Source organism: Carassius auratus, chromosome 3 (assembly GCF_003368295.1).
Source record: "Carassius auratus strain Wakin chromosome 3, ASM336829v1, whole genome shotgun sequence".
Classification (NCBI taxonomy): Eukaryota; Metazoa; Chordata; class Actinopteri; order Cypriniformes; family Cyprinidae; genus Carassius; species Carassius auratus.
In genome coordinates this window covers 26,596,634-26,622,902 of record NC_039245.1, presented here as the reverse complement: position 1 = coordinate 26,622,902, position 26,269 = coordinate 26,596,634, and the positions used below count along the sequence as shown (strand labels likewise).

The 26,269-nt window shown below is 42.6% G+C and overlaps 1 protein-coding gene across 8 annotated transcripts in view; it reads right to left on the bottom strand.

Moving 5' to 3' along the window:
- Window positions 1-17,129: 17,129 nt before the first annotated feature.
- The window catches only part of LOC113052871 (NACHT, LRR and PYD domains-containing protein 3-like), a 38,235-nt gene continuing 29,095 nt past the window's right edge, over window positions 17,130-26,269 (bottom strand). For all 8 annotated transcript variants that reach the window (XM_026217329.1, XM_026217310.1, XM_026217320.1 and 5 more), the window contains 3 exons: window positions 19,540-19,710; window positions 17,799-17,969; window positions 17,130-17,349 (listed from right to left, as the gene is read on the bottom strand). In XM_026217329.1, coding sequence (XP_026073114.1) covers window positions 17,145-17,349; window positions 17,799-17,969; window positions 19,540-19,710 — 547 coding nt within the window. In that variant the 3' untranslated portion in view covers window positions 17,130-17,144. The remainder of the gene's footprint in view (window positions 17,350-17,798; window positions 17,970-19,539; window positions 19,711-26,269) is intronic.

Genomic DNA, 26,269 nt, shown 5'->3' with positions numbered 1-26,269 from the left:
ACCAGGGCGGAGCAGAGGACCACCACAGCCGTGTGGTCAAAGCCAGTGACCTCCAGGGTGGAGCGGAAGATCACCACGTCCTTGTGGTCGCCGCCAGAGTCCCCCAGGGCGGAGCAGATGACCACCATATCCGTGTGGTCAGAGCCAGAGCCCTCCAGGGCGGAGCGGAAGACCACCACGTCCTCGTGGTCGCCGCCAGAGTCCCCCAGGGCGGAGCGGACGACCACCACGTCCTCGTGGTCGACGTCGGAGTCCCCCAGAGCGGAGCAGATGACCCACACGCCCCCGTGGTTGAGGCCGGAGTCCCCCAGGACGGAGCCGCGGACCACCCAGTGACTTGACTTGGCTCCGGAGGGTCCACCGGAACCTGACTCAACTCCGGATAGTCCACCGGAACCTGACCCAACTCCGGAGAGTCCACCGGAACCTGACCCGACTCTGGACTGTCTGTGAAGACCTGAGGCGCCTAGGCTTCGGGCACTGTCTCTGGAACAGTCTCGGGCACCGCCTTCGTCGAGGCATCGGGAGCGACCTCGGACACTGCATCGGGAATGGCCTCAGGCACCGCCTCTGTAACGGCCTTGGGTGCGGTCTCGGGCACTGCATCGGGAACGGCCTCGGGCACCGCCTCGGCCTCCGGAACCGCATCTGGCACCGACTCGGCCTCCGGAACAGCATCGAGCACCGCCTCGGCCTCAGGAACAGACTCGAGCACCGCCTCGGCATCGGGCACCACCTCGGCCTCAGGAACAGCCTCGGGCACCGCTTCGGCATCGGACACCACCTCGGTCACTGGAACAGCATCGGGCACCACCTCGGGCACCGCCTTGGGTACCGCCTTGGGGACGGCAGAGGTCTGCTCGTGAATGTCCTCCTGGACGGCAGCGGCCCGCTCGCGAACGTCCTCCTGGACGACAGCGGCCCGCTCGGGAACGTCCTCCTGGACGACAGCGGCCCGCTCGGGAACGTCCTCCTGGACGACAGCGGCCCGCTCGGGAACGTCCTCCTGGACGGCAGAGGCCCGCTCGGGAACGTCCTCCTGGACGGCAGAGGCCCGCTCGGGAACGTCCTCCTGGACGGCAGAGGCCCGCTCGGGAACGTTCTCCTGGACGGCAGCGGCCCGCTCGGGAACGTTCTCCAGGCTTTGAGGAACGGTAGAATCCTGTCCCCTCTTCCTCCGCCCTCTACGATGGCGAGTCGGGGGCACCTTGACTGGCGACTCAGACGTTGGGTCGGCCATCTTGTGCTGTGGAGCTAGGCTGGCGGCCATCTTGTGTTGTGGCGCTAGGCTGGCGGCCATCTTGGGCTGTGGCGCTGGGCTTGCGGCCATCTTGGGCTGTGGCAATGGGCTTGCGGCCATTTTGGGCTGTGGTGCTGGGCTGATAGCCATCCTGGGCAGTGGTGCTGGGCTGACGATCACCCTGCCGGAAGAGACAGGAGTGGCTGGGGCATCCCAACGACACCGATGCTGCAGGTAGCGCACAAATTCCCAGAATTCCAGTGTCTCTAATTGCGCCATCTCATCCTTAGACACTGGATCATCCAGCCCATCATTAAAATAGTCCTTAAGGGCCGCATCGTTATAGCCCATGCTTTCGGCCAGGGACCAGAACACCTGAGCCAGGGCACCCACTTCATTGCCCTCTTGGCGGAGGGCGGTCAACCTCAGATACTTGACTCGCCTCTCCGCCATCTTGGCTGGTGAACGGAAAAACGACATACCGCTGGTTCTCGTGTTGACGGAGTCCTTCTGTCATGTTCGGCGTTGCAGGAACGAAGCGAGAGAACCAAGTGCAGGTATGTAAGTTTAATAGGGGTAATCCAATCGGGTAAACAGTCCAGGCAGGGTCAAAACCAGAATATCCAATACACATGAAAACAAGACAAGGCAAGAAGCGACGGACATGAATAACTTTCAACATTAAACAAGGACTCCGTAACACAGACTAAGACAGACTGGGTATTTATATACAGAAGGATAATGAGGAAACAGGAGACAGGTGGGGAAACAATCAATTACACAACAAGGAGGAAGGTGACCAAATAAGGGAACAGGAAATGATCTGGTGACAGACACCGTGAGAAAGGAGGACATCTAGTGGAACCCCATGGAACACAACCCAGACACTGTGACAAATGTGGATTTTGTTCACCATATAAGACAGAAATATTTATATTCAATGTAAAAGATCTTCATGTGGATCATGAATACAAGTATATACAAATATCTCACTGGATTATTACAATTAATGAATGTGTGGAAATGTAAACTAATATATAAACCTGACACACTACAGCAAAAGATATAAATAATTGGCTTAAAACTATTTTTTTCAATGTGAAAATACTAACATGCCTAATACTTCTGCACAGTACTGTATATATTAACATTTTATTATTGGTATTATAAAAGAATGAGTATGCAGTTGTGACAACAATATATAGAGTTTTTAATGAGAGTTTTAAAACAAGGTTGTCTGTATTCAGTGTTTATATAATGTTTAATAACTTTTATATACATGTATATGTAACGGAAACAGGTCAATTTAGCTCAAAGGGAATAATTTAAGATTTTAAAGGGAATTTGAACAGAATCACTGTTTCACGGCTGTTCACGGAGACGCGGTTCAGTGAACGAGCCGTTTAACATCAAATCTGCGCTGGATACTAATATCCACACTATTGTGAAAACACTATCAATTAGCACAGTAACAAGATCGGCAGTTTAAGACATTAACTTGTAAGCACAAAACACAAGATACTTCTCTTTTCAATATGAATAAGGCTTTATCAGATAAATCTAAGACATATAAACTAATCTAACACATAAACGCACGCACTCACACATTCACACAAGTTGCAGGAAGATCGAAAGTTGGGAAAAGATGAGTTTAAGAGAGTGGAAATATGGAATTCCAAGTTTACAGCAATACGTTAAATTGCATAGACATGAACAACCATCAATCACGTAATTAGCCCTTGCATTGAGTTCCTCAATGTGACTAAAATTATATTAGATACACCAGCACAACAAATATCTGGGGATACGTTGCCTTCGTTTCCTGTGAAAGGGACTCCCGTTGAAAGGGGTATCCCGGTGTCGCTGATTGGCTGGAAGTTCAGTAGTGAAGTGACGTCTTGGGAAGCCCGTGGTTGTGGGGCGTTGGCTGAAAGTGCAGAGTCGTGTGTGCTGGTCGAAGTTGAACGGGCATCCGAGGTCAGGCGTCGGAGACTCGACGTTACAAAACTTAACTCAGAACACGAAACTCTCAAATGGAAAATAAAATAAATAAAGTTTGATGAGACTAGGTTGTGTTCCTTCTCATCGTGGCATAGTAGCAGCAGGCAGGCACGCTGGAACCGCGCTCAAATGACTAACCGCATGGCTAGATGCTACAAGCTAAAGCTAGGTAGCAAAGCTACAAGCTAAAAGCTAAGAGCAGGCATGACTGATAGCACGAGCAAGGCTGGAACTAAAAGCCGACATGGCTAATAGCAGCAGCTAGGGACTAAAAGCAGACTAAAAGCAAAGATTTTACGATGTCCTAGGTATTTAAACTGGCTTGTTGGTCACACCTCAAATGTTGTGTGGACCAATCAGATATTGTCTTGGCTCATGGGGGGGTGAGGGGGGGGGGGGGGGGGCTGGGGTATCATAAATCATATGTTTATCTTACCAAGCATGTGTTCCGAATGTTCCTGCTCTGGCAGGGTCTAATTTTGGACATGATTCCTATAACACGATTATGATATATTTTACAAATAAATGATTGTCAGGACAATATCAAGCAAGAAAATTCGATTATATCAATACTAGACATGACTATGTATCCTATAGTTATCAAAAGACATACACAATAAGTAATTATACATGATAGTCAAATGTGTGGGTTACACATAAATGAATATGGAGTTAAGCAATGGAATGATTCATTTATAATCTTTTTGAGTTCATTCTGGTCCATATATATGTACAAAAGAAGTTTCTTTGCCATTCCCTGGCAAAGGACTTTTCTGTGAAGACAGAGGTTTAAAGCCCTTCCCCCTTAGGAATTTCAGTCTGGTTCTGCTAGGTGGGGGGGGGGTCAATGGGACTTGTGCAGTACTCTCATGGGTTTTCATGTGATGTCCAGCATTGCATTTCCATAACGAACAACACATTTGGCACCAAATTTCTCTTCTTTGAATTGAAATTGTCAATAATTGTTCCAGTGGTGTTAACGTTGAAGCTGTTGTGTGAACAAGTTGGTTGGTCATCTTGCTTGGTTCTTGTGGCACCAGAACTGATTTATGACTTCCTGAGGAATTCGGCTCTCGTGTTTCAATGCATACAGGTCTGATAGACTCTTTAATTTGTCTGGTTCGACTCATTTCTGCTACATATAAATAAACCTATGTATGTTTTTGATTCAACAGCTTCCCCTGGAAATCTTCAGGGAAGTTTTTTTGTCAGCAGGTGACTCTGCATATTTGACACTTTCTCTGGATTGCAGATTGTTTAGGGATGTGCTCTGAAGATTTTCGGAAAGCGGCACAGTTTGCCTGGCTAGACAGTAAGATTTCCCCGTTTAACGCTCATTCTCCAACTGAATTTTGTAGTACAAGGCTGTTAAACTTTTATTATTATTATTATTATCTTTCCTGTATTTAGTTTTTACACTATAAGTTGTGGCCAACTGGAAGAATTGTCCTCCTGTCTCGCGGAGCGAGTTCAGACGGATGTACAGCATCAGGGAACACTTGCAGTGCAGAGCCCTTTTCAAGTTTAACCCTCCAGGGTACAGGGAAGAGTGATCGTGGTGATCTTCTGGGCTTTTGTTTACACCGGATTTTGTTCTTTATAACCTGTATAGTTCCTTTCTTGCAAAAAGTAACCATGGATGTATTGTAGTAAAAATATTTGTTGGCATATTAATTACCATGTGCTGTAATTATAAAATACCCACCATAGTTTAACTATAGTTATTGTAGCAGAACCATGGTAAATTTTCGTAGGGGCCAAGGGAATGTTCAGAATATTATTGGTGACGTTCAGAGACTGGTGACAATTTGTTACACGCACACACACACACACACACACATATATATATATATATTAGGGCCGGGACTGTAACGCATTAATTGAGATTAATTAATTACACAAAAAATAACGTATTAACTAAGATTAATTAATTACAGAAAAAAAAAATCCCGCATTTTTAATAACTTATTTTTGCACCGCGGAACGTTTCTCACTGGATTTGTTTCGGCGGACCGATTATACTGAAGCACCAACTAGCGTTCGCTTCGCATATCACTACTGTCTATGATATCACTGCAGCACATCGAGCCTCAAGTATCACCTCAACGCAAAACATATAGCAGCTAGCGTGGACTTTACACTTTATGTTGAACTATATATTATTTTGTTGGTGCAACAGTTTATGTTGAACTCTTTATTGTTTTGGCCAAGGTTATTGAGAGTTGGACTCAGTATGTTATGGCCTCTGAAGCAACAGAGAGATGTTTTCTAATAGTCAGTGTTTCCAATGTTCTGAATGTAATTGACAGTATTGTGTTTTACTTAAAAAACTCTTTACAGAAGGTTCCAGCACCTATAAGCTTCCTAAATTTCTGAAATGTACTATTTCTAAATTGTTTCTAAATATGCTATTGCTACACTTCATGGCAAAAATTGCACTGGTTTGCTAGACTTGGTTGAACAAAAATAAACAATATTTTGTTGCTTAAGCTTATGTATTCAGTCATTATTCAATGGTATACTATAAATCCATGTGAAAAAAAAATTACTTCTCACTGTTCTCAGGTCAAATATTTATATGCGATTAAAATGCGATTAATTTCGATTAATTAATTACAAAGCCTCTAACTAATTAGATTATTTTTTTTAATCGAGTCCCGGCCCTAATATATATATATATATATATATATATATATATATATATATATATATATATATGTATATATATATATATAATTTGAATATATAAATCAAGGTACTCCTTGACTATCTACATAACCATACTTTGCATTATACTGCCGTGTCATTTTCAAACCAGTGAGTCTGCAGCCATTGAGGGAGTAGACCATTTATTTATATTCTGTTCGTCGTAATCCAAAACTCTTTGTATTTATACGGGATGTTGTGGAAATGCAACAAATGCAAAAACACAACATTTATATTCATTTTATTTATTAATCTGAATGTCGCCCCGCCCCATCGTCCAGACTGCACTCTGGGCTACTTGGAAAAGTGTGTCTAAACTTGATGGAACTATAGTGTCAAATCATCTCAACACAGTGTCAAAACATTTTGTCATAAACAGAACGAGCATCAGTTCACTGATGGGGATCGTGTCCAGTGTATCCATCACTGTGTTCTGTTATTTTTTGTTGGATAGTTCCACTTGTGTGCAGTGTAGACCTGGCGTGCGTTTTTTATTGTTTTATTTTAAAGCCCTGCTTGTTTTAATGTTTTTATTAAATATTTGTATTGGCTGCATGGTCATATTATCGAATTATTTACTGCCATGCGACAGACAAAAGTAAAGCTTGGCGAGTCGTTCAACGAGCATTGCTGCAGGTTGATTTTTACGGATGTGCCATGCTTGTGTTCTCGTGGTCGTCTTCATTTCTTCAGGTGAAACATTTCCCTCACTCACAGCAGAGTCTATGAGCAGTAACAACTTCCCCTCCACACGCACTGATACCAGAAACACGCTCCGCATAGCATATAAAATAATAATAAAAAAAAATAAAAGGAGAGTGTAAACTTTTTTCCCTATATCACATGCCAAATTAATAACATTGTAAGCATTACATCTTTAATTGCACTGTAAGATTACATTTGTTTGAACACATTATTGCAAAAGCGATTGAGTGTAAATCTGTTTAAATCATGCTTTAACCCGAAAATAATCAGTAAAAGAAACAGACAAACTCTTAACATCCCGCTCGACTCTTGCAGTCATTGTAACCTTCTGATCAAGCTAAATATGTTTAACATGAATTCTTGCTGAATATGCAGTTATATGGCTGTTGGCATGAATTGTACTCGTGATGGAGCGCTCTTGGAGCTGGTGAAAACCACGAAGCTCATATTCAAGTGTTTGTGCAAAAATTATTAATGTGCATAAATGACAGGGAGGCGCCTTCTCATCACTTTAATTTTTACATGATAATGAATGTATAATTTTTTAATTAACATAATATCGTGGTGTCTCACATACATTAAAAATATATCTACAGAAAGCTTGAAATGTTTTTAAACGAAAACGAAGTGTGTAAAATATGAATGTTGTATTTCTCTCGTCAGAGAGAGCCAGCACTGTGAATATAACCAAAACAACAGTCCTATATAAACCGATTCAGCAAGTGAAAGCCTCATAAGACTCTGTCACTTAGTTCACAACTTCAAGTTCCGTTGTTTAAAAAGAATAGCTTCATTGGCTAATTTTTCATAGACCTTCAGTTGTTATGCTCTACAATCCATGCCATTATTAATTTCACAGTATTTTTACCACCTAAATGACTAATCTTTAAAGTCACAATTCTATAATGGTCAAAATTACTCAGGACATTGGTATTTTTTAATGACATTATTTTATAATTATTTATTATTATTTTTTTATTTTTTTTATAATTGTAGCCTACATAAATAGGTAAAGCAAAACAAATATTGGGATTGTCCCTTATTTTTTCCCTTGTTTTCTTAAAGAATAAACACATATTTTTTACAAAAATAAACATGATAACATATTGTTAATTAATAAAAAATAATTTAAGCAATTAAAACTTTTTTTTAAAACTTGAATTTAAATAGGCTACTATTAAACTAACTTTAAATTCACAATGAGTTTATAAGTAAAAAAAAGTTCTAAATGATTATGATAATTAATTATGTTTTAAAATGAACAATTCCTGTACAAAATGGGACAGCAACCTAGTGCTGACTCTCAACCTTTTTTTCCAGCGGGCCGCACTATGGTCTAAGTGCAAGTCGCATATAATTTACATATTACATCAGCAATACAAACCAACCTGATTTATAATATTATAGCCTAACTATTTTGATATATAATCTATTACATTCATTGAAATAAACAATTCTACTCCCCATAAATAAAACACCTGATGCTGTCGGGAGCTGACCAATTTTTTGAGATTCAGCTTGAAAGGAGTAACAGCACAAAGAAGTTGCGATTGTAACGCCTGTGTTATACTTTCCGTATGAGCAATCCGGACGCTGACACGGCCAGCGCGGACGCAGACTTCTTCAATTTATACTTCTGACTGTCTTTATATATTTTTATTGACGGATTGCACAGGCTCGAGTAGCAATGAGCTTCTTCACTCTGCCTGCACATGTGCAATTTTGCTTTTGAAGCCTACTGACCACGCGCACCTGTCTGCGCGGTCGTCTGCTCAGAGCCTCGGCACACACTCTGCAATGATGATTTTTACATCACGCCTACCTAGCTGTCCATAGCGGACTCGCGGACGCCGGAAGTTTGACAGAGGCTTTAAGATGCAGGCTTGCATAACCTAACGCGCAACATTTCAGAAACTGTGCATTCACAAATGTAGCCTATTTTGATCCAAATATGGAAAGCACTTTTGAATTTAATAATATGTTCTCTCCAGAGATGTTTTGCCACATTTCTTCAATTAAGGATTGCTACATAGTGTATTGTGTTTCTATTTGCCTGAACTTCAAGTGAGTTGCGCGAAAGAAAAAAAAAAGAAAGAAAATCCAGCACTTCTCCTGATACTGCGACTATTCACAGTTTGTAAATTTTTTTAATTTCTTTTTTTTTTTTTTTTTCCTTAAAAAACTAATTTGTCCATTCTGATGCGCAATTTTACCTTAAAGGAAATTTACCTAATGGCTGTTGATGACTATTTGAATTGAATTCTGCCAAAGTACGCGCTTGGATGTGTTCATAAAAATGCTTATGCAAGTAGGTCTGCTCATGTCTGAAAATAATAAATGAAGAAGAAAAAAATCACATAGAAACATTAGGATATAGCGTATATTTCATTAGTAGCATATTTTTTTTTAATTGATGTAAAAAAAAAAAATTTTTACAAACTGATAAAGTTTTTTTTTTTTCATTTTTTTAGCATTTGGTGCGGGCCGCATTTGAAAATTCAAATTTTCGTGACAGGCTGCGGGTTGAGAACCACATTTTTAAATCGTCCACAGCTGAGCATCGCAGGAGGCTGATCTGCGCCAGAGCACGTGAAGTGAATGTAATGAACAAAGTCAACTTCAGATGAAATGAGAAAAAAAAGTCCTAGATTAGTCCCAGGCTCTGTTCTGAAGTAAAATAATTATAATTACTGTTAACCAAGAGTAACAAATTTTAACGGATTAATCGCCTATTTTCATTTGCTGAATGTTTTCTTTATTTTTTATTTTTTTTAAACACGGTAAAAAATAAATTACGTTTGTCAGAGGAAAAAAATATATGAGTCGATACGTTTCATTTTAAGGGATTAATCATCTATTTTCGTTTGCTGCATGTTTTTTTTAAACGTTAAAAAATAAATCAGAGTTTGTGAGAGGAAAAAAATAGGCTATAAGAAAATATTTTACATCAAATCCTTTAAATTTAACAAATTTATCATAACAAAACAATAATTAAAAATATGTAATTCTAATGGATAAATATAATTGCAGTATATAATAATATAGGCTTAGTAATAATAATAAAAAAAATAATAATAATTTAAAGCTAAGCATAAGGTAAGCTCAATCGGGAGAAATACAAACGTTTCCATATTTGTGATGTTGCCCATTTGAAGCTTAACTATTATTCATGAGGTAAATAGGCTGTGTGCGTTTCAGTATCGATAGTAAACAAATCATAATTAACAATGTCAAAGTGCTCACGCCAAATGTCTGGTGAACAACTGCTGTTTCCAGTGTGCGTGAGGCACCAGCGATTAAACAGCTGAAACAAATAATACTTAATTTTTGGTCACACATAAGGCATAATTCAAAAATGCAAAGTATTGGTAGTTTGAAAAATCAAGAATAATAACAGAGTTAATACTAATTATTGCTAAATGCTGGACCGTTCCTATCCTACATTTTAAAAATTAACAAATTGTAAAAAAAAAAAATTCTTTTTTTTAAGTTACAATGTTATATCATAATGTTATTGTTGTTTTACTTACTGATATCTCATTTTATAATTACATTCATTTCGCAATGCGTCCCTTTGCGCCACCTGGCTGTAGTTTCGCGAATTATTTCAACACGCGACTGAATTACAGTTACCGCCGCGGCACCAGATAGGCTGGCCACCTACTGTAACAGTGATAGTGCTTAACTCATGAGTGTTAACGGTGACCTGACCCAACTCTGGAGTGTTAACGGTGAACTGACCTAACTCTGGAGGGTCAATAGGAACCTGACTCGACTCTGGAGGGTCAACAGGAACCTGACCCCACTCTGGAGGGTCACCTGTGGCTGCGGCGCTGGGCTGGCGGCCACATTGTGCTGTGGCGCTGGGCTGGTGGCCATCTTGCCAAGTGGCGCTGGGCTGGCGGCCATCTTGCACAGTGGCGCTGGGCTGGCAGCCGTATTGTGCAGTGGCGCTGGGCTGGCGGCCATCTTGTGCAGTGGTGCTAGGATGGCGACCACATTGTGCATTGGCGCTGGGCTGGCGGTCCCCTTGTCTGTACTCCCCGGTCTAGAGTCGGCCACTGACTGAGACCGATGTTGCAGGTACAGTATGAACCCCCAAAAATCAAAGACCTCCAGGTCATTCATTTCACTCTCCGGCACGGGGTTGCCCAAACAGACGTTAAAAAAGTCTTTCAAGGCCGCATCATTATATCCCAACCCCACCGCCAAGGTCCTGAACTCTTGTGCCACATCACCCACTTCATTCCAATAGGACACAGGAGACGAGAGATCCATTTGCAGTTTGTTTATTGGGTAATACAAAATACAAAACAAGCAGGGGGGTCAAAACCATGAAATCAGTCAGGAACAAAACAAACAGGAAACAAGAAACTAAAATATATCTTTATTATTCTTTGAAGGTCTGTCATGACTGTCATGACATTTTTTTGCGGATAGGCATTTTCCTCCACACGGATCTTGCGTTTTGAAAGAGTGAAACCGATGTTTGGAAACCGGGTGCCAGAGTGGATATATATGAAAACGCCGCCTTTGCGTTTCGTCTGGACAATATTTTCCTCTAAAGTCATGAGTACTCCCCAAAAATTATACTCGAGTAAAGTACAGATCCCTCAAAATTGTACTTAAGTACTGTACTCAAGTAAATGTACTCCGTTTCTGTCTGGCTCTGTATATCATGTTAATATATTGCCATAGTTAAATTCCATAACATGCCAATTACATGTGATACCAATTTCTGACTGAAAGAGAAACCTCATTCCCTGAAGGAGGTAAAGGAGATGTCAGACTGGTCGTGGCGGAGGTGTTGCAACAATATATAGTGATATTCTCAATGTTACCCATGGTCACGGTAGGTAAACCATGATCCCGGGTTGTTTACACTTTGTGGTGAATTCTGTGTGTTCCGCGTCTGCACTGATTAGTTGTGGGCGTCTCCGTTAATTGTATCAGCAACAGCTGCCACTCATTACTCATCCACTATATAATGGCTTGTCTCACGTCCTGTGTTTGTGAGATCGTTGTTCTATGTCGTTGTGTTTACCCCCCGTCTGGCTTCAGTGTTGTTTTGCGTTTGGATGTCTGTGTTTTCCCAGAACCTCATCCACTCTTCGCACGTTCACTCAGCCACGGACACTTACCTTCGGCTCTATTCCCGGCAGTTCCTGTGCCACTCTCTCCTGCTGCCTCACGCCGTCAACATCCGGATTCCTCACCTTCTCTCCACCACCATCTGGACTTCTCACCGCTACACCATCCCTTCGGAGTATCACTGTCTCATCGTCATTGTTTGTTTATGTACCATTGCCATATCTTCTCATTAAAACCCTTAACTCGCTATTGTTTCCAGACTTTCCTTTAACCAGCCGTCACAGAATGATCTCACCATCATGGAAGCAGCGAGCACCAATACCCTCACCGACTTCATGCACCACAGTGTCAAAAGAATGGATCAGCAGCAGGAGAGTATCTCGAACACCGGACGCGCTGTCCAAGCGCTGGTGGCACAGGTGTCCGAGCTCACCCAGCAGATCCATCAGCTCACGTCTCCCACTGCGCCCATCGCACCGCCTGCGCCGTCCGTTCCCCCAGGGATTCCCCAGGACCACTTCTGGCAAGAGCCGCGACTTACAGCGCCGGAGAACTATGCGGGTGAGCCAACCTTTTGTAGAACATTTCTTAACAAATGCTCGATGTATTTTGCTCTGCAGCCCCGCACTTTTGCTACATAGGAATCCAAAGTAGCGTTCACGCTCACACTTCTCTCTGGCAAGGCTGCCTTATGGGGAACGGCGGTGTGGGAGAATCAACACCCGTGTTGTGCCTCGTTCCACCTCCAATCGGATGAGATGAAGAGAGTCTTCGACCGGGCCGCGACCGGCAGGGAGGCCGACCATCGCCTCTCAGAACTCCGGCAAGGACCTTCATCCGTAACCGAGTACTCCATCAAGTTCCGTACCCTGGCGGCCGCGTGCCAGTGGAACGAGGCGGCACAGTGGGATAGATTCCTGCATGGGTTATCCGACCGTGTTCAGCAGGAAATCTACCTCCTCGAGCTGCCCCCTACTCTCAATGAACTCATTGACCTGGCGTTGCGGGTGGAGGCCAGGTTTAATCGTCTGGGCCGCCAACACAGTCCTTCCAGGCCTCCCTTCTCTCCTGGTAGGGGGCGCTTGAGTTGAGAGAACACGGTCAGTTCTGTCGACGATCACGAGCCCATGCAGGTGGGTAGAGCTCGGCTGTCCCGGAGGGAGAGGGAACGGCGGAGGTCCCAAGGACTATGTTTATACTGCGGAGGCTCTGACCATAACAACTACTCTTGCCCGGTAAAAGAGTCAGCCCGATAGTAAATTTGAGGCTACTATCGGGTGGGATCTCCGCTGAGAAGTCCTCACCTACATCATCGACCCTCTTTCCGGTGAGACTGCGGTGGAAGAATCAACATCATGAATGTCAAGCCCTTCTGGACTCCGGAGCCGAAGGTAATTTCACTGATTCGTCACTTGCACATCACCTGAACATTCCTGTCCTTCCTGTGTCTCTCCCCATCCATGTCACCGCACTCAATGGCCAGGAACTGCCTCACGTCACCCACCATACAGAACCCATCACACTTATCACATCTGGCAACCATCAAGAAACCATATCCTTTTCCCTCATGGACTCCCCTGTTGCTCCCATTGTTTTAGGTCACCCCTGGTTGTTCAAACATAATCCACGAGTGGAATGGGGTTCTAACACAGTCACATTGTGGAGTGAAAGTTGTCATGAGTCTTGTCCGGTTTCTGCTTGTCCTGTTGTTCCTGTTTTCCAGAAGGAGACCATGGTTTTGCCAAACGTGCCCGTTGAGTATCTGGACCTGAAGGAAGTGTTCAGTAAGTCCCGGGCTGCTTCTCTTCCTGCGCATCGTCCCTACGACTGTGCCATAGACTTAGTGTCAGGTAAATCTCCGCCTAAAGGCAAGTTATACTCTCTTTCTATTCCTGAGAGGGAGGCCATGGAGAAATACATTTCTGATTCCTTAGCCTCTGGGTTCATCCGTATAGTTCTCCGGTGTCAGATGTAATTATGACATTGGCAATAGAGAGTTGTTGGCGGTCAAATTAGCATTGGAGGAGTGGCGCCACTGGTTAGAGGGTTCAGGGGTTCCCTTTATTGTTTGGACCGATCACAAGAATTTAGCATACATCAGAACTGCCAAAAGACTCAATTCCAGGCAGGCTCGGTGGGCACTTTTTTTCGGTCGTTTTGAATTTACCCAATCGTACCGCCCGGGTTCCAAGAATGTCTAGGACTCCAGATGTTGCTACCCCTAAATCAACAAACAGAACTAACAAATATTGCTACAAGTGCAACTGCATCATATAATAATTGCTGTTAATAATGTTCATTGTCTGGTTGACTACGTCTTGTATTAATTTTTCAGAAAAATCCTGTCACACGTGCCTAAACTGACAGTCACCACTTATAAGCTACTTCTAAATATTGTAAAAACATAATTTTCTGTCAGGTTGTTTTGTAACGATTTGTATTTTAAAAAGCGCTATACTAATAAAATTGAATGTCACATCGGTGACCGAAAAATTGGGATATCGCTTTAATAGATGTAACAGAAATGACTCGAACCAGACAAATTAAAGAGTCTATCAGGGCTGTGTTTGAAACACAAGCTGGATTCCTCAGGACAGAACAGCTTTCAACATTAACACCACTAGAACAATTATTGACAATTTTAAATTGCAGAAGAGACTGTAAAAGTTGTTGTTCGTAAGTGAGATGCAGCGTCGGACATCACATGTAAACCCATGACAGTTAAAACACTTCCCCCACCCAGCTTTGAAACTCTGGTCTCCACAGAAATATTTGTCAAGAGAATGGCAAAGAAACTGTCTTTTGTACATATATATGGACCAGAATGAACTCAAAAAGACTTATAAATGAATCAGTCCATCGCTTCACTCCATATTCATTTATGTGTAACCCACACATTTTACTGTCATGTTATAATCACTTATTGTGCAGGTTTTTTAATAACTATGGGATAGCATAAGGAAACATAGTCATGTCTAGTATCTACATAATCGAATTTGCTTGCTTGAATTAGTACAGACAATCAATTATTGGTCAAATGTATCATTCTTTTTATAGGACGCATGTCCAAAATTAGACACTGGAAGAGCAGGAAAATTCGGACCACATGCTTGGTAAGACAAACATATGATTTATGATGCCCCCGAGCCAAGACAATATCTGATTGGTCAAGACAACATTTGAGGTGTGGCCAATAGGCCAGTTTAAATACTTAGGACACCATAAAATCTTGCTTTTAGTCTCTAGCTATGCTTCTGCTACTAGTCATGCCTGCTTTTAGTATGCTTTTAGTTTGCTTTCAGCTTTTAGCTTGTAGCTTTGGTAACTAGCTTTAGCTTTTAGCCATGCTGTTAGTCATCCCTGTTCTTTGAGCGCGGTTCCAGCGTGCTTCGGCTTGCACGCCTGCTGCTACTTAGCCACTATGAGGAGAAACACAACTTAGTCTCGTCAAGCTTTACTTCTTTTCTTTTCCGTTTGAGAGTTTCGTGTTCTGTGTTAAGTTTTGTAACGTAGAGTATCCGACGCCTGACTTCGGGTACCCGTTCAACTTCAACCAGCGCACACAACTCTGCACCTTCAGCCAACGCCCCACCACGGGCCTTCCCAAGACGTCACTTCAGCGACTACTGAACTTCCAGCCAATCAGCGACATCAGGATAGCCCTTTCAATGGGACTCCCTTTTCACAGGAGAAGCAAGTAACCTTCAGACTGTGACCTTTACTGGTGTATCTAATATAATTTTACCCCCATTGAGGAACCCAATGCGAGGGTTAATTAAGTGATTGATGGTTGTTCATGTCTATGCTATTTAACGTATTGCTGTAAACTTGGGATTCCATATTTCCATTCTCTTAAACTCATCTTTCCCTAACTTTCAATCTTCCTGCAACTTGTGTGAATGTGTGAGTGCGTGCGTTTATGTGTTAGATTAGTTTGTATGTCTTAGATTTATCTAATAAAGCCTTATTCATATTGAAAAGAGAAGTATCTTGTGTTTTGTGCTTACAAGTTAATTTTTTAAACTGCCGATCTTGTTACTGTGCTAATTGATAGTGTTTTCACTATAGTTTGGATATTAATATCCAGCGCAGATTTGATGTTAAACGGCTCGTTCAGTGAATCGCAGGGCGTCTCAGTGATCAGCCGTGAAACAGTGATTCTGTTCAAATTCCCTTTAAAATCTTAAATGATTCCCTTTGAGCTAAATTGACCTTTTTCCCTTACATAGACCATTCTACTTAGATTGTAAACTAAACAAGCCAATGCACATTGGCATGCAATTACTGCATCCAGTTGTTGCTGATCACAGTGTGACTATAATAAGGCAGCAGGTGCAATGCATACCAGGTTAAGCTGGAGACCCGGCGGATCAGCAGTGGTACAGCAAATGTGGCGATGTCACATCTATGTTCCCTCCTTTAGATAACGAAGATTACCATACGTAACTGAGATGTTCCCTTTCAATCGGTCACTCTCAATGTCATGTCGGTGACTGACGAATTGGGATCCCTACCAAAACGCCATGGGTGCTGCCCCTTCCAGTGCCCGAGCATGTGACAAATGGTGCCCCGTCTCTGGGTCAGTAGATCCTTGCTCAAAGGAATCAGCCAAGAAGGGGCTGTCATGAGGAGCACTAGTTCGAGAAACCATGTCTGAGTGGGCCAATACGGCGCAACTAGCAAGACTTGCTTGCTGCTGGTCCTCCCAGACTTTGCACAGTGTCTGTGTAAGAAGGCTCACTGGGGGAAAGCATATTTGCGTAGGCCTTGTAGCCAGGTCCCCTCAGTAAGTAAGTAGAACAAATGGCAGTGAGAGGTCTCTGGAGAAGCAATCAGGTCTATCTGAGTGGCTCCAAACCATCTCCAAATCAGCTGGACCATCAGGGTATGGAATCGCCATTCTCTCAGTAAGGTTGGTGATTGTAAAACTGAAGCAACTTTTTTAAAGCACTGATCAGTGAGTTTGCAAATGGCCAATCTACACGGGGTAATGATAAATAATTAATTATGTACACCCTGCATAGCTAGAAACTGATATTTAAGAGCATTTGAAGCATAAGAAAGTGTCTGCATAGAACATTAATAAAATAAATTATAAAAACCTCATATTTGGAGCAACTGATGATGAATCTTTTATTAATCACTACATTATTATCATGGTATAATCCTATTTTTATTAAAAGTTTTCAATATCTCAACCTATAAACACTCATGAAAAAAACATGAAAGAATTAGCTGGCTCTGTACATACAATTGTATTAACATAAATATAATTACATATTTTGTGAGTGAGTATAGCACACACACTGCTGGTGTGAACATTTAAGACATGCTGGTGCTGCACATATACAATACATGAAATGACTCATAGCAGATCTATAAAGGTGGATTTTTTATTTTTTTAATTAAAATCTGAATCAGTGTGAAAGCCAAACCTCAGCATGTTGAGTTGACAGTTTGGATTCTTCAGTCCAGCACAGAGCAGCTCCACTCCTGAATCCTGCAGGTCATTCTTACTCAGGTCGAGCTCTCTCAGTGAGTTTGGTGATTGTAAAACTGAAGCAACAGTTTTACAGCACTGATCAGTGAGTTTGCAGATGGCCAATCTACACAGGGTAATGATAAATAATTAATTATATACACACTGCATAGCTAGAAACTGATATTTAAGAACATTTGATGCATAAGAAGGTGTCTGCATAGAACATGAATAAAATAAATAATAAAAACCTCATATTTGGAGCAACTGATGATGAATACTTTATTAATCACTACATTATCACCATGGTCTCAACCTTTTTTATTAAAAAGTTTTCAATATCTCAACCATAAAACACTCATGAATAAAAAAATGAAATAATTAGCAGGCTCTGTACATACAACTGTATTAACATAAATATAATTACATATTTTGTGAGGGAGTATAGCACACACTGCTGGTGTGAACATTTAAGACATCCTGCTGCTGCACATACAATAAATGAAATGACTCGTGGCAGATCTATAAAGGTGGATTTTTTTTAAATAAAAATCTGAATCAGTGTGAAAGCCAAACCTCAGTATGTTGAGTTGACAGTTTGGACTCTTCAGTCCAACACAGAGCAGCTCCACACCTGAATCCTGCAGGTCATTCTTACTCAGGTCGAGCTCTCTCAGTGAGTTTGGTGATTGTAAAACTGAAGCAACAGTTTTACAGCACTGATCAGTGAGTTTGCAGATGGCCAATCTACACAGGGTAATGATAAATAATTAATTATATACACACTGCATAGCTAGAAACTGATATTTAAGAGCATTAGATGCATTGTCTCATGTTTCTGATAAGGTGTCTGCATAGAACATGAATAAAAGAAATGATAAAAAGCTCATATTTGGAGCAACTGATGATGAATCCTTTATTAATCACTACATTATCATCATGGTTTATTACAAGTTTTCAATATGTCTACCATAAAACAATCATGAAAAAAAATGAAAGAATTTGCTGGCTCTGTACTGAAGGAGAGGATGAGTGGATTCCGCCGCCCTGGTTATATCCTTCCTTCACTATATTATTTCATTAATATTGTGTGTGACTATTAATCAAGTTATTCATCAATATTTAATCTCCGAGATATTTTGATGATTTAACTAAATAATTAAAAGCCATCTATTCTCGTATAGATAGAGAATGCATATACAGTATTTTCCACACTATAAGGCGCACCTTCAATGAATGGCCTATTTAGAACAGTTTTCATATATAGGGTGCACCGGATTATAAGGGGCATAGAGTAGAAAATACTGGCAGTCAAACGTTTGACTAGGTTTGCATTATGCATCCACTAGATGGAGCTGTGCTAAAGGGAATGTCAACATTTTGACAGAGCACCTTGATCCATATATAAGGCGCTCCGGATTATAAGGCACACTGTCATTTTTTAAGAAAATTAAAGGCTTTCAAGTGTGCCTTATAGTGCGGAAAATACGGTATATGTTTATCCTTTCAGAAGTGGTTAGAGTTAAGAGTAACAGGTGTGAACACATGTTGAGTGTATTCCTTCTCCTAGTATCACAAGGCCAGCTAAAAGGGTCAGGGTGACCTATCCTCTACGTACGCTGCGAGGGACAAGAGAACTGTGACTTTAAGAAATGTATAATAAACATTAAGAATCCTGTTCTATCCTGTATTTCTATTCCTCAAGATTAATGTCTGCATATTATGTGTGTGTATCCCACCATAATGATAAGACACTGGCCAGTGCTAGAAAACCTTGAATTGTAGATAAGGGCTCTGTGTGTATGTGTGTCAGCAGTTTCTGCTGACTTCCTGACCTGAGATGAGGTGTCTCCTTTACCAGTACTGATGCCTGCTACAATTATTGGAAGATATGCTGGAAATGTTTATGCGCATATTTGGAGACTAAGTTAATCTATGTTTTGGAGCCAATCACATTTCTGCTGACCAGTGCTTTGACGCAATTAGTATCTTCTGTCTTGAGTATAATTGTTGGTGATTCTGAGTTGTATGCGGAGCAGCCTACGAATGCGGTTGTATGCGGAGCGTTCTTCATCACGACACACCTGGTCCTTGGGTTATAACTGTAAATTCCCTAACAGTTAATACAATTGTATAAATATAAATATAATTACATATTTTGTGAGTGAGTACAGCACACACACACACACACAGTGCTGGTGTGAACATGTAAGACATGCTGCTGCTGCACATATACATGAAATGACTCGTAGCAGATCTATGAAGGTGGATTTTTTTTTTTTTTAAATTAGAATCTGAATCAGTGTGAAAGCCAAACCTCAGTATGTTGAGTTGACAGTTTGGACTCTTCAGTCCAACACAGAGTAGCTTCATTCCTGAATCCTGAAGGTCATTATTACTCATGTTCATCTCTTTTAGTGAGTTTGATGATTGTAGAGTTGAAGCCAGAGTTTCACAGTGATGATCAGTGAGATTACAGCCTGTCAATCTAAAGACATGGAGGACATGCTGGTGAGCTGGTGTATCCATGAGATGGCAAATTTGTACGATAACTGACCTTATGTCTCGATACATATCATATGATTATATGATTTTGCAAATAATATTATCAGCCAGTGCAAATGTGCCCTTGTTTTGGTTCTCTATGGAGTTGTGTAGTCCGGGTGTCTCTATTTACAGTGTATGGTAAATGTAGAAATATTTGAAGATTTGTGTAAAAATAAAAAATTAATAAAATACTGGCTGAAATGTATATTTAGAGAATCATAAACAAAGGCTGCAAAGATTTGAATGAATGAGCTGACTTGGCCAAGATGCACAGCATCACCAAAAGCACAATAAAGCATGCATACTTTCTCCCCGATGAGAGGGCGCGACGCGCTGCCTGTCTTTCTCTGAGGAGATTGATGTGGAAAGGCGTCGATGAACTCGCCAGTAACACAAGCACCGGTCACAAAAGCACCAGTTACACAAGCACATTATGTCTAATATTAACATAAGCAGCATTAATGAAGAGTGGAGCTCGCGCAGTCAGCTCTCGGGGGGCTGACTGTGTTTTTCTCGCTGTTAAGCACTCCGCTTTCACCGGGCATGCTCCGAGGAGTGTGTCCGTACATGCGATCTTGCGGTCGCGGTCTCGCTGGTGCTGAGGCAAGGCGGCGACCGCGATAGTGGGAATCGCACATGATCTGGCGAACCGGTTGGAGACGGCTCATCCTATCTCCACCCGTGTTCACTAGATCTAGAGCTCATTCTTGAGGCTTGGAAACCTGCGCTGCAGTTTCTTCGCCCTCTGAAACAGCTCGCTGCAGCATCCATCTTTCTCTGAGGAGATTGATGTTGTTTGTGTGACTGAGTAGCATAAAATATTATATATATATATACAGTTGAAACCAGATATTTACATACACTTCAGAAAAAAACACTAAAACTTTTATTTCTTTACTGTCATACATTAAATCAGAGTAAACTTTTTCAGTTTTTGATCAATAAATATTAACATATTTTTTGCATTGTTAAATGTCAGAATCGAGCGAGGGAGAAATTTTATGTTTTTTTTTTTTTTAATCACTTTCATCAAAGTCAGAAGTATACATACACTTCCTTAGTATTTGGTAGAATTGCCCTGAAACTGTTTCACTTGGGGCAAACGTTTTGGGTATCCTTCTGCAATCTTTCTACAATAGTTTGCTGTAATTTTGGCCCACTCCTCTTGACAGAATGGGTGCAACTGGGTTAGGTTTGTAGGCCTTCTTGCTCGCGCTTGCTTCTTTCAGTGGCGCCCACAAATTTTCTATGGGATTGAGATCAGGGATTTGTGATGGCCACTTCAATACCTTGACTTTGTTGTCCTTAAGCCACTTTGTAACATATTTGGAGGTATGCTCGGGGTCATTGTCCATTTGGAAGACCCATTTGTGCCAAAGCTTTAACTTCCTGGCTGATGTCTTCAGATGTTGCTTCAATATATCCACAAAATTTTCTTTTCTCATGATGCCATTTATTTTGTGAAGTGCACCAGTCCCTTCTGCAGCAGAGCATCCCTGCAACATTATACTACCACCCCCATAATTCATGGTTGGGATGGTGTTCTGACGCTTTAAACTTCACCCTTTTTCCTCCAAATATACCGTTTATCATTATGGCCGAACAGTTAAATTTTTGTTTCGTCAGACCACAGGACATGTCTCCAGAAATTAAGATCTTTGTCCCCATGTGCAGTGGCAAACTGTAGTCTGGCTTTTTTATGGTTGTTTTGAAGTAATGGTTTTCTCCTCCCAGAGTAACCTTTCAACTCATGGTGGTACAGGACTCATTTTACTGTGGATAATGACACGGTCTTACCAGTTTCAGCAATTATCTTTACAAGGTCTTTTGCTGTTGTCCTGGGATTGATTCACACAGTTCGCACCAAAAAAGTTTCCGCTCTGGGACTCAGAATCCATGTTTTTTATATTTTTATTATTATTATTGTCTGAACAGATGAACGTGGGACCTTCAGGCATCTGGAAATTGCACCTAAGGATGAGCCACACTTGTGGAGATTTTCCCCTAAGGACGAGCCACACTTGTGGAGATTTTCCCATGATGTCAAAGACAGAGGCTCTGTGTTTAAGGTGTGCCTTTATACGCATCCACAGGTATGCCACCAATTAACTCAAATGGAATCAATTAACCTATCAGAAGGTTCTTAAGCTCAGAATGGTATCATCTGGAGTTTTCTTTTTGTTTAAAGACACATTAAACTTAGTGTTACACTACTTACATACATACTTCTGACTTTGATGAAAGTGATAAAAAATACATAAAAGTTCTCCCTCTCTCAATTCTGACATTTAACAAATGCAAGAAATTATGTTAATATTTATTGATCTAAAGCAGAAAATGTTTACTCTGATTTAATGTATGACAGTAAAGAAATAATAGTTTTTGTGTTTTTTTCTTAAGTGTATGTAAATATCTGGTTTCAACTGTATATTATTAGACATGATCGCTGCCGAGGCAACGCGTGTATTACATAGTTTCAATTTTATGTGAGTTTTTTCTACACCAGACCGTGTTGACTAGTCTGGTTGCGGACTACATTTAATTCTAAATAAATAAAATTACATATTTATCTGACTATGTGAAGTTAGATGTACAGGGGCTCTAGGGATGTGATTTCTTGTGTGAGAACATGTGTGTACCGCTCTTCCTCTGAGGAGGTTGAGGCGGTCAGGAGCTGCTGAGCGGAGCAGTCCCAACCGTGTTCGAACCCCACGTGCCAGGGGTGTCATTTTTGTACTCCGCAGATGCTAGAGTCAAAGTGGCGCTCCCAGGCCGAAGGCTTCTAGTGGAAAGCAGTTCTACGGACCGTTGTTTTCGTTGGATAGCCTTCATCGTAACGTCCTGATGCCTAGGCCTAGGACTAGGACGTTTTGAGGGCCAGCTCCCTCTGGGGAAGAGTGGTGTACACCGCATTACACGGTGCCCGTCTCTCCTCAGTGCCCTCAGGAGATCGTTCTACCAACCCTGCCGGTGTTCCAGGGCGCAGCGATCTCCAGTGAGCGCTTCTCTCAGTTACCGCCCCGGAAACGTAGCGGTGCTGAGAGGCTCGTTACCTCTACGGAGGTCTCTAGAGCAGCTAGTACGGTCTTCCCCTGCTGGTCCACCGCTTCAGGACACCGAGCTAGTGGCCCTAAGCACACACAGAGGCCAGTCTCCCGAGACTGGTTCCCTTAGGATGTCACATGGTGGTGTTGGAGCCCCTGCCAAGTGTACTTCACTGGGTCCTGCCCTCAGCAGGCTCTGGTCTAGTCTTCCTAGCAGACGATGTGGGTCTGAGGACCATCGTTTTTAGGAGACTTCAGCTACAAGAGTCCTGATGCTGAAGCTCAGGACCTCGGAGGGCAGACCCCTCTGGGGAAGAGCGGTGTACACCGCATTACACGGTGCCCGTCTCTCCTCAGTGCCTTCAGGACATCGAGCTGCCAACCCTGCCAGTGTTCCAGGGCGCACCGGTCTCCAGCGAGCGCTTCTCTCAGTTACTGCCCGGAAACGTAGCGGTGCTAAGAGGCTCGCGACCTCCTGGGAGGTTTCCAGAGCAGCTAGTTTGGCCGTCTCCTGTCTGTGCGCCGCTTCAGGGCACCGAGCTATTTGCTCTGATGCCACCAGAGATCAGTCTTGAGAGGCTGATTCCCTTAGTAGACTATTTTGCAGCGTGAAAACTACTGTCAAATGTGTCTCAGTGGGTCCTGCACACTGTAGTGAGAGGCCACAGAATCCAGTTCTGGTGGGCCCCAAGCAGGCTCTGGTAATGGAACAGAAGTAGACTGAGGACGGAGACCATCAAGGTGGTCCCTCCTCGGGTTGCAGAGTCCGGGTCCTACAGCTGGTACTTCACTGTTCCAAGGAAGGATGAGGTGTTGTGTCCTTTTCTACATCTGTGCTTTTTCCAGTTCAGAGAACCACTTATCTGGGCATGGTGTGGGATTCGACCACAATGCAGACACGTATGTCACCTGCTCGGATCGAGTTGATCCTCACTGCATTTGCTAGATTGAGAGAAGGCCGGTCACTCACTGTCAAGCAGTCATGGAGTTTGTAGGGTCTGATGGCAGCTGCGTCCAACGTGAATACTATTGGCCTGCTGTACATGAGACCCCTACAGTGGTGGCTCAAAATCAAGGGGTTCTCCCTGAGGGGAAACCCACTTCGCATGCTAAAGGTCACGCGGTGCTGCCTATGTGCCTTGGATATGTGGAGGAAGCCTTGGTTCTTGTCTCAGGGCCCGGTGCAGGGAGCTCCTTGTCGCTTTGGGATGCTAGCGATGGACACGTCCCTCACCAGCTGAGGTGTGGTCATGAGTGGTCACCCTGCCCGCGGTCTGTGGAGTGGTCACCATCTGACATGGCACATCAACTGCCAGGTTCCCGTCAGGAGAGATCTCCTCTCGCAGGCAGAGGCCCCCCGCACGGAGCTTAGAGGCTGTAGGTGTGGTCTCTGAGGAGGCACAACTCTTAGCTTCCGGTCTCTCTGTGGCGGCCATGGTGGCCTACCGCGCCCCTCTCGGTGGCCAGTCAGTGAGCAGAAACTCTCTGGTTACGTTTCCTCCATGGTGCGCTGAGATTGAGGCCTCCGGCCAGAAGAAGCTTATGCTAAGCAGTGATCAGGATGCTATCCTAAGCCTCGAGTCGTCTGATCTCCCCTGTCCTGGGGGTCAAGACTCACTTCCTTATGAAGTTTGGCCATTGGACGGGTTGTCCCCGATTTCTGTCAGGCTCCTTCTCCTTCTCTTGCTTTAGCTGTGCTCTTCCACACTAGGCAGAGATTGGAAAGTCTGGTGGCGTGGGCATTCTCGTTTCCTAAACGTTCTCGAGGCAGCTCGAGTTCCTGAAGAGGAACGTCTAAGGTTACGTATGTAACCCTGGTTCCTCAAAGGAACAAGACGCTGCTTCGCAGTGCCACACTTCCGGCATCTCTGGCTGGTGCTTGCTTCATCCTTTTAGGCTGATTATTGGCTTTGCTGCTCATGCTTTTATGCTTCCTGGTCTCTGACGTCACCCGCCTATGACGTCTCGCCCCTTCCTTTGGACTGATTATACATGTTATTCAGAGACGTCACCCTGGACGCGTCCCCCAAATGTTCGCGACGCAGCGTCTTGTTCCTTCAAGGATCCAGGGTTACATACGTATCCTTAGACGTTTCTTCTGACGAAGAAAAAAAAAAGTCAAACATTTTATCGAACACATTTTTATTGATATTGATTACATGTCAATCACGATACATATCGTTCTTGTTTTATCGCCTAGCCCTAGTTTACGTCTTTAGTTCTTTTATTTGTAATTATTTTGGCTCACATTTAACAAAAACTCACCAACTCTCAAAAAATAGAATATGGTGATGCCAATCAGCTAATCAACTCAAAACACCTGTTAAGCTTTCGTGAGCCTTCAAAATGGTCTCTCAGTTTGGTTCCCTAGGCTACACAATCATGGGGAAGACTGCTGATCTCACAGTTGGCCAGAAGACAATCATTGACACCTTTCACAAGGAGGATAAGCCACAAACATTTATTGCCAAATAAGCTGGCTGTTCACAGAATGCTGTATCCAAGCATGTTAACAGAAAGTTGAATGGAAGGAAAAGGTGTGAAAGAAAATGATGCACAACCAACTGAGATAACTGCAGCCTTATAAGGATTGTCAAGCAAAATTGATTCAAGAATTTGAGTAAACTTCACAAAGAATAGACTGAGGCTGAGGTCAAGGCATCAAGAGCCACCATACACAGACGTGTCAATGAATTTGTCTACAGTTATCGTATTCCTCTCGTTAAGCCACTCTTGAGGCGTCCAACCTGGGCTAAGGAGAAGAACTGGACTCTTGCCCAGTGGTCTAAAGCCCTCTTTTCAGATGAGAGCAAGTTTTGTATTTCATTTGGAAAACAAGGTCCTAGTGTCTGGAGGAAGGGTGGAGAAGCTTATAGCCCAAATTGCTTGAAGTTTTCACTGTATATGATGATTTGGGGTGCAATGTCATCTGCTAGTGTTGGGCCATTGAATCTTTTAGGGGGAAAAAAAGTCACTGAACCTGTTTACCAATAAATTTTGGAGCACTTCGTGTTTCCTTCTGCTGACCAGCTTTTTGAAGATTCTGATTTCATTTTCCAGGAGGATTTGGCACCACAGTGCCAAAAGCACCAAAAGTTGGTTAAATGACTATGGTCTTGGTGTGCTTGACTGGCCAGCAAACTCACCAAACCTGAACCCCATAGAGAATCTATGGGCTATTGTCAAGAGGAAAATAAGAACAAGAGACCAAACAATGCAGATGAGCTGAAGACCACTGTCAAAGAAAACTGGGCTTCCATACCACTTCAGCTGTGCCACAAACTGATCACCTCCATGCCACACTGAATTGAGGCATCAAAAGGAGCCCCTACCAAGTATTGAGTACAAACTCCATTCCAAAAAAGGTGGGACACTGTACAAATTGTGAGTAAAAAAAGGAATGGAATAATTATGAATCTCATAAACTTATATTTTATTCACAATAGAATATAGATA